We start from the raw sequence: 9,970 nt of genomic DNA, 5'->3' as shown, positions 1-9,970 counted from the left end.
AACCGGAGAAAGAAGTTTAACTTGCCTTATTTCCCATTTATGTTGAAAATTGGGGTATTTACGGTGATTGAAGCAGCATTGCACCGACGCGACACGGTGTTTTCAATCTAAGTATTTAAATTAATCGAAGGTTTGTTGATTTTAATGTGTTAAACGTAGGTTTATAGAACAAAACATTTTTTCTTCCTTTGTTGGTAATATTATGAACAGATTTTAACTGTAGGTAAATATATCGTTTAGTCTGAGTTGATAGCAATACTATTTTAGCACAATTATTGTAGCCTAGCAATTACCCTACGAATATAAGCAAATACTTAGATAAATGTAGAAAAATATAGAAGCAGCCGCTTTTAATATGCCTGGATTTGCTCACATATTTTAGCGAGTTGTGTTTTCGGAACTGCAAACGCAATTGTTCTTAATGTAATGCGTGCTTTGTTTTAAGAAAAATCTATAACGGAAAATAGTTTAATAAAGAAATTTTATTGTATTCTAACGTGTAGTTTGTATTTTATTGAAAATGTTATCACAAACTATCCAGCTGTTTGATATCTTAAATCTATCCACCACAAGCCTGGTTTCATGATTTGCAGTTCAGTAACTTAACCTGGGTTCAATAAATGTTAAAAATGCATTTTGGCTGCAGCTAGGGCTGTGGCTTGGAAAACGATTTCTGATGGAATTCAGGCTCACGATACTAAACAACAGCACTTGGCCAATTTTCGTTCAATGGAACCATCGATAATTCTTACACTGCGATGAATTTCATCTGTCGTGAAAAATAGATAGCGTTATCAGTTGTTTTGCATCAGCCATGGCGAAAACAGTCAACCAACTACGCTCGTTGTTTTGTTCGTACTAGCCCGGAGCGAAGAAGTTGAACCCCGCAAGGCATTTCATATCTGCCGTATAGGGCCGATCCAGTATTTACAACATTCTCTCCCTTCTCGAGAAAGTCGAGAACGTCGAACGATAGCCTGCGCGACCGCCCAGCATGCATTTTCATAACTATATTAAGATTCAAATGAGTATTACGTACCGATATACCTATATACAACAAAATCGTATTCGATGAGCAAAACCTGCTGATACATACTAGTTTGGTTGGAGATGCTATACGTGCCGAGACATAATTGTAAACGATTCATTTATATTAGGTATTTCTATACGATAACAGCCGATTAAGCGCGACCAGATCCATACTGCTGGCTGGTAAACAGGCTGGTTCACAGCCTCTTATTCAGCAACTCCTATCACTACCTCCATCTGTATGGCTTAATGAAAGTATAGAAACACAATATCTAATTTTCTAAAAGCTACATAATAATATTTTTTGCAAAAATTTGTGAGACGGCACGCCAAAGTCGAACAAATCCTCCACTCTGCAAAAGGTACGCACAAACCAGTAGACCGAAGGGTACGTATATAGTAGCACTGCAGGAGATGTGCTGGAAGAAAATTGGTTTGATTCCAAAGTTGGTCAACAATATTGCCGGGTAAAAAAAAATTTCCCTGATTTAATTTCTAAATTCCCTGATATTCCCTGATTTCCCTGATCCAAAAATGAATTCCCTGATATTCCCTGATTTTCCAGGTTTTTCCAGGAAATCGACACCCTGAAATATGAGAAAGAGAGAGAGGTAACTAGTTCTAATAAGAATCTGTCTGTAGGATAAACGGTAATGGATCGGTGCGGTGCAGCACTTGCTTCGCGAGGGGGCTGCAGATGTATTGATATCGGAAAGCTTGTAATTAGTATGATTTCAATAACTGTTATCACTAAGAAAGAATTTAATGTTGGCATTTAAGTTAGTATGTTTAAAATAATTATATGAAATATGAAAATGGATACATGTTTGAGTGTTTAACTTGATGCATTTAGTGTTGAATTAATTTGTAACCCTGTATGAAATAATACTAATACTTATCCCTCGTTGCTTTGCTTCTTTCGTTAGTATGTTTAAACATACGGTCAGAGAGGGACATACCGTCTACCAGAGCTCCGGGAACACACACGAGCTGTGTACATCTTTCAAAGTGATGGGCGAGAAGCGGGAACGGGTCATCATTGGGTGGTGGCCAATCAATCTCGGAATATGCAGGTTAAGAATCAAGGGCCAGTTCTTCAACATAAGCACCATCAACCTGCACAGCCCTCACTTCAAAAGTACCGCTGACGACAAGGATGAATTCTACGCGCAGTTGGAGAGTGAATACGACGAGGAACACAAACCGGTGATTGAAAGGTTCTGCGCACACGAAATGGGTCTAAGACTTATCGACTTTGCCGCCTCCAAGAACATGGCCGTACGTAGTACCTTCTTACAGCACAGACTCCTACACAAGTACACCTGAAGGTCACCAAATCAGATAGCATCACAGATCGACCATTGTCACGACGGGACCCTTCGGTGCGGTAACGCTCCTAACGGCAGCATACCGTCGGCTGTCAGCAAAGACTGACATCGAGACTGACGAACGTCAGATACAGTTGGAACGTCAAAACGGACAAAACGAGAAGAAATATAGTTGTTCGATACATGCATCGATTAAAGCTTCACACAATAAAAACACGTTTCGCTATTTAGAGTTGGTCGACATAACCCAACAACCATGTTTTGATTGACTGTCGGCATTTCTCAGACATTATTGACGTCAGATCAGTTGACTTGGACCACTACCTAGTGGTGGTAAGGAAGAGCCCAAAACTCTCCGTTGTTAATAATATTCGGTATTGACGTCTGCCTCGATTAGATCTCTCGCGGCTGAAGCAGCCAGATGTCGCCGCAAACTACGCGCGCTCACTCCAAGCTTCGCTGCCAAAGGAGGACGGGCTGGATAAAGCCCCTGTCGAGGACTGTTGGAGCACCATCAAAACAGTCATCAACAGTGCAGCGGCGAGCTCCATCGGGCATGTGGCATGGAATCAGCCGAACGATTGGTTTGACGATGTATGTTGGAGAGTGACTGATGAGGAGAACGCTGCGCGGGCGGTCACACATCTGAACGTGGAAAGACATAAACAGAAGAAAAGCAGGAATGTGCAGAGTTGAAGCGGCTGCATCGTTCTCTGGAAACGCAAAAGTTCTACCAGAAACTGAACGGATCCCGCAAAGGCTTTGTGCCGCAAGCCGAAATGTGTCGGGATATGAATAGCAGTATTCTGACGGACGATCATGAAGTGACCGAGAGGTGGAAGCAGCACTTTGATGAACACCTGAACGGCACCCAGGCGAAGAACCACAGCAGCGGGGAAAGCGATTTCGACGGTGCAATATACGGAGAAGAAGTACCAGCCCCAACGATAGGCGAAGTGAAGAAGGTCATCCTGCAGCTAAAGAACAACAAATCAGCTAGAAAAGATGGCATCAGGGCGGAGCTGGGCAAATGCCAGGTCAAAAATTTTACTTGGCAAAGGCTCGGGAGGATGTTCCAAGCAAATTTAAATTTGTTTTTGTCGACAAATTTGCACGAAAATTTATGATTTGGTGGCATTTGCAGCTATGGCAGAAAAACGAAAGTTTTCGTTACAAATAAGACAATGGCGTCGGAACTGCACCAAAAGAAAAGTCTCCAAAAACGACATTCGATCCCACCACCATCCCGCGATGTTTTGGCCAAATTTGGGAAGCTGTCATAACAGCAAAGTCGTTCAAGAATGATATGCAAAGAAAGGGGTCCAGCTTGTTTCGAAAGACTTTAACGTACCCAATTAGTAGAATCAATATATATCCATGAAACGCCAGCGACACTGGCATTCTATATACACTCAACCCCCGCTAATATGAAAAACAGCTCGTTCAGATTGGGCGAGTTCATTTTTAATCTGAATATTTGGTAACTCTATTCATTTTCACATACGCGCAAGACGCACACTCTATGAACTTGTTGTTTTGATTTGACGAAAACAAACGTTTTGAAAACATTTCAAACATGCGCGAATTCTAAACGTTCGGTTTGTAGAAGACGAAATTGGTTCGGCAGTTTCGACTAAAATGGTCTATTTTGAGTGCTGGAGAGAGGTAAGTTGCATATGAGCTTTATTGCCAAAGCTCCTGAGCAAGAGGAAACGCATTAAGATTTTTTGCTTTTTTTTATTTACCGGTCAACTTTAACGTCAATTGTGTGTGACGCTTGATCGGTTTTTAATGTGAACGCATTCATACCACCGGGGTACAGATTAAAAATGTTCAGATTAAAGAAGGTTATACCAACGGGGGTACACGGTATACTGATTATACTACCCAATTGCCCTCAGTTCCACCCTATTGAGAAATACTGGGCAATCATGAAGAGGAGACTCAAGGGAAAAGTTGTCAAAGACATCAATCAGATGAAGACCTGGTGGAATAAGATAGCCAAAACGATGGACGAAGAAAGTGTGCGCCGCCCAATGAGACATATTAAAGGAAAAGTTCGAGAATTCCTTCGAAACCGTGACAAATAATTTTATCCGTATTTTTTCTTGAAAGTATGAAGAAAATGCTGCATTTATGTTAGAAAAGATCTTGAATTCAATAGTAAATAACTGAAATACACGCAATTGTTTTTGTTTCAATACTATCTGAAGCAAGCTTTAAGAGATATTTACGATAATTTTCGAACATTGTCATACGAGTTGATGCTGGGCTGGCTGAGCCCAATTCTGCGAAAGCTGAAAAAGAAGACTAACAGTAAGGTTGCCTCATCGTGTTACACCTTGTGCCTTTTTGTGCACGTTGGTCCTCGGACATTTTCAAGCGGAAGCATCAGTCTGTGCATCAGGTCATAATAATTAATGCTGGACCGCAACAACTGGTAGGGGAGCGACTTCCCGAAGCAGGTGTGGCTATCAGCGAAAAGGTCCAAGCCGTTCTTTCCTTCGGAGCTAGCTGTGAATGAGAAGAGATATAGTACGAAGTGTCTGCTGGGAGTTGCCGCCTTCATTAAGAAGTATCACGCAATGGAAGATACGGTCTTGTAGCCGGCTTTAGCCTTCACCCACTATGACAAGAATTTTATTTTTTTTTATGGGTACCAACAGACATATTGTTATCCTAGTTATATCTATAATCTAACCAGTACAGAAAATGCCTAAGAAATTGCTTCGAATAGTCTTACGAATAAGATGAAAATCGAATCCAACTGATACGTGGCTGAAAAATCATTGTAGCCCAACGATGGCCCCGTTTGCTGCATAATTTGTCCTTCGAAACGGTATTTGGAGGTCGTGGTTGAGCGCGTGGACGGATATGGCTGAGAAGCCATATGGACAATCGGCCCTCGTCATTAGGAGATCAGCAACAAGGATTACTCGGCACAGATTTCTCCTGGTCGCTAGGGTGTCCAGTCGGAGTAGCATTAGGCACGCTTCATATCTTGGTAGCTGGAGCGGTTTGTTCCATGGCAGGCGATGGAGAGCGAATTTGCGTTGTATTTTCTCTAACAGGTCAACGCCTTTGACATAATGGGGATTCCAGACCGCGAAGCAATATTCCAGCGTCGAACGGACAAGTGCGCAGTACAAATTCTTCAAGCAAAGTATATCAATGAAGTTTTTCGCCGTTCTTATAATCAGGCCAAGACTTTAGCAACGATGTAGTTGATGTGCTACTTGTAGGTGAGCTGTGAGCCGAGGAACACTCCCAGGTCCTTGATGCAGGACTCTCTTTTAATCAGTTCACCTTCGAGATAGTAGTCGAAAAGAATGGGCAGTTTTTTCCTGGAGAACGATACAACTGAACATTTGCTAATGTTGAGCACCATTATATTTTCGCACCATCTTGAAAAATTCTCTAGTTGTTGCAGGAACATGACTTTTTTTACTTTTTGGACATCGAAATTGATCTTATGATCATTAGTAAGGGAAAGCCTGGGTCATCGTAACGAAAACGTTGTTCTCTTTCTACGTTTTGTAAATAAAATGATTAATGCCTTACATGGATTTAGAGAAAGTCCAGATTATCGACACCATGTTATCACAAGCACGCAGTTGAATAAAAAAATTTATTGTTATCCTAGATCTAATTTATTTATTAAAACTTACAAATACAGAGACAATCTTAATTACATTTTCGGTTTCTTGGGTAAAGACCCGAACGCCGATATTACAGTCCCTTTGGTGCCGGTGGCCGTTGTCGTCAACGTTTGGGTGATAATTCCGGCCGCTTTCAGTGCGCTGGCTGCCGAAACGGTTCCCGGAGCGGCACCCAAAACGCCGGGCTGATCCCATTTCGATTTGCGTTTTTTCGACTCGTCCGTGTCCATCTTTTTGACGCCGACCTGAATTTCCGTCTTCGCGTTTTCCTTCCTTGCCTTCTCCACTTTCTCCATTTCGATTTTCTGAGCCTTTGCCAACTCTTCGTAGTACGACTCTTTGCCCCACTTGAGCGGGTCGTAAATATCGGGCGAATAGTTAGTGCCCAGTTCGTTGATGTCACAAAACTGAATCAGCTTCTCGTAGATGCTAGGATTTCGGAACTCTTTCCGTTCCTGTATGATTTTATTAGTATCCATGTAGGAGTTACGCATTTTTTCGTACGTAGAGGCAATTTTCTCCTGCAATTCGACGGAACATTTTCCTTTTGGTTCTGGTGGCAATGAAAATCCGTACAGCTTGGCGCGGTCAATTTTTTTCGGTGATGCAGATTCAGGAGCAACTGCTTCGTCCTCGGACGCTTCCATAGCTTCTCCAGCTACCCGGCTTGGTGACGTCATTTCTTCATCCGAAACGACAGTATCGTCGAAGTAGCTAACTAGTCGAACCGCTTTCTGGCGGGTTGCAGATGATTCGTTAGACGCGCTGGCAAGTAACGATAGTGCTGTGCTTTTAGATGCACTGGCCTGTGTGCTGGCCGGAGGCGTAACTGAAGGTTCCGATGCATCTCGTATCGGTGTTTGTTGGCGTGATCGGATGCGAGTCTGAAAATATAACGTTGTCGATAAAAATCTAATTGCACAAAAAGAAACAAAGACCTTACATTCGTCGACGAACTTCCTTCGGATGCCATGGACTCATTGTCCGATTTTTGATCATCTTCATTTTCCGAATCGGTGTAAGTCGCAGTCAGCGATGCGAGCGCCGAATTTTTCGCACTCATCTTTATCAAAAATTACTAAAATAACTGCAATAACGACCTCATTTACTGCTTGTGCATTCACGAAAATACTCTTTGTTTATGCTTTTTTGCCAGACACAATCCGAATTTATATTGACAGTTGACACTTCTGTGACGCAGACGGTGACGTTTTAGGAAAATTATAGCAAGAATTATAGCAACGTTGCAGAGATGCCAAATATTTCAAAATTAAAAAATCAGATCCAATTGTCCTTAAAAAGCAGGCATGTCTAAAAACTGAACCAAACTAAACTACGTGCCGCATTTGAAAACTATCACGAGGTTTATTTGAGACGGTACGCTGTTGCCAGCGGGGTGCTATCCCTATCTTAACGAACGGTGTTTGACAGCCCACTTAACGAAGGGCGCTATTGCAAGAAAAGCGCCCGTCTGACAGGTAAATTTGCTGCCAACCTTGTCGAGATGTGCTGAGATGTTGGCAACAAAAACATGGCATCCATGGCAAGCCCCTGGCTGTTGCCGTGCCTGATAAAACAACCCGTACGCTGTGAAAAAGCAACCGCGTGCCTTTTCAGTGTTGTTTTTTGCACACCGGGTTTTAACACTTCGGAGACACTCGGGATGGCGTGTATTTCTACTTCGTAAAAGTTTCTCGGATATATGCTGGACGATCAGCGTGAACTCGTGTCTTTTTGCTTTTCTATTTCTTTCACTCACACGGCCGATTGGAATAAGTATGAAGCGCCTCCAAGCGTGTTTTCGCAAGCTCGAAAATACTCGCCTACGGTGGATTCCGATATCGGTTAACACTCGGAAATGTGCTATCCGAGGCCATTGAAAACTTAGGCTGAAAACATTTGAAACCTAACGCCACCGGTGTAATGCTTCTTACACTTCGTGTTTGTTCACGGAGAATAAAATTGTAGTTTCAACCATATTTATGGTATATTTTGTTTCAAACTGAAATGTATGATTGAAATGAAAATGTTTATTGTTATATCAATGATAAATTCAAATTTGAAAATACTTTACATTTAATTCAAAACTGTTATTTTCTTGATCCAAATAGAATTTCGTTTTGGAACAACAATATTTTTAGGTTGTTATAAAAAAAAAATTAATTGAGGCTTAAAACAACAATCATCTTGTTGGAAACAAACTGGAACTTTTTCGCTCCGTGTTTGTATGTACGGGAACGGCGTGCAAAACGAAATTAAGTTTGTTGAGTGGTTTTAGGCAATGGTGCCCACCGTGTAAGCTCGGTTCGGTGTTTTACCCATGCCTGTTAAAAAGTTTAAATAATGCACATGGATATCAGATGGAAAAATTAATTTAATTTTTGGATATTAGACGCACTGATGGAATCTCAAATGACGCGATAAGTAAGAAAATGTAATATTGCGCTCTTCACACTCAATTGGACTGCACAGTTATAAAGTGCAACCTTCAAAACTGTGATGAAAAGTGTGCTACTGGTAATATCGCTAGTAATCTTTAATCGATAATACCATCAAACTTTATCGTCACGGAAGAGTATCGAAAATTGGAGGGTTTAAAGTGAAATCTTCTTCTTGGCTTGTTATTATTTTAACATTTTTGTTTTATTTCTTACGTGTTTTTGCTTATACTGTCATATTATCGTTATTAATTATTAACGATAAGAAAACTTTATCAATAATCGTTATAGATTTTGATCGGCATTTCCCATCATTACAACTCTCCCATCTGAGCTGACATTTGATTTAGCAGTGGCGCCAGTACCAGTTGTAGGAAAAGCAAATAGTATTTAATTTTTCATTTATTTCATTTATGCTGCATATTTGTTAAAATTATGAATTATGCGCGGAATTATGTATTTAGAAACTATTTTTATATTATTCGTAGCGTCGATAACAACCACCTCCACGACATCGCTATCTTGGTCTACAGAGTTTGACAGTACCCCCATTAAGTTGGACCCCTCAGTATTGTACCCCAAACAACAATGGCGTCGCATTGATTTTCTATGGAGTGATTTCCCGCCCAGTATTTTTGACGTTTCAGATTCAGTCACAGAAAAATGGCGACGAGCCGGGGGGTCGATAACAACTCTACGTAAGCATTAGAATTCAAATAGGAATCAACCAAGATTCATGGGTTTTTATCACGAAATTTTGGCAACTTTTCTCACCTACAAAATGTGTGACTGAACAAGTGTGCTCAAAATCCAACTTTCAATGCAAAGGGCAATATGGACCCAATCAGCAATTTGGTAAGATCATTTCAAATCGAATTTTTCTACATGCCACTATATCCAGCTTTTTACGCGCTATCCAGCTTTTTACGAGCCATAATGGCGGACGTGTTCCTAATATTTTAACAGCATTTTTGACATTTCTCTAATCCAGCTTTTTACGCGCTATAATGGCGGACGCTATAAATTGTGTTCGTAATATTCGAACAATCTTTTTGACAACTCTGCATCCATCAAAACTGGGCACTCTTCTCATGTACGGCAGTGTTGCTCTTTCTTTCGTTTACGCAAAAGAAGGAGAGCAATAGTTTTGTTTACATTTCGCATATTTTTGCTCTCCTTCTTTGGCGTAAACGAAAGAAAGAGCACGGTAGTGTTGCAAGAGAAAAGTGCCAGATTTGATGTATGCAGAGTTGTCAAAAAGATTGTTCGCATATTACGAACACAATTTATAGCGGCCATCATTATAGCGCGTAAAAAGCTGGATACATCGCACGTTTTCTTTCCGCGCGTTCAGCGTAAAACTAAAGGAATGTACGGAAAAAAACGTGCGATGTATTAGGGAAATGTCAAAAATGCTGTTAAAATATTGCGAACGCGTCCGCCATTATGGCTCGTAAAAAGCTGGATAATGGCGGACGCTATAAATTGTGTTCGTAATATTCGAACAATCTTTTTG

The 9,970-nt window shown here is 41.0% G+C and overlaps 1 protein-coding gene across 1 annotated transcript; it reads right to left on the bottom strand.

Annotated features, from left to right (window-relative positions):
- Positions 1 to 5,999: 5,999 nt before the first annotated feature.
- Positions 6,000 to 7,140, bottom strand: LOC128737278 (SAP30-binding protein). Its single transcript, XM_053831883.1, has 2 exons — positions 6,960 to 7,140; positions 6,000 to 6,900 (listed from the first exon to the last, which is right to left on the bottom strand). The coding sequence occupies exons 1-2, from the start codon at positions 7,077 to 7,079 to the stop codon at positions 6,046 to 6,048; spliced, it is 975 nt and encodes a 324-aa protein (XP_053687858.1). The 5' UTR covers positions 7,080 to 7,140; the 3' UTR covers positions 6,000 to 6,045.
- Between the last annotated feature and the right edge of the window lie 2,830 nt (positions 7,141 to 9,970).

This window comes from Sabethes cyaneus, chromosome 2 (assembly GCF_943734655.1).
Source record: "Sabethes cyaneus chromosome 2, idSabCyanKW18_F2, whole genome shotgun sequence".
Taxonomy (NCBI): domain Eukaryota; kingdom Metazoa; phylum Arthropoda; class Insecta; order Diptera; family Culicidae; genus Sabethes; species Sabethes cyaneus.
This window is presented reverse-complemented; position numbering and strand designations above follow the sequence as displayed.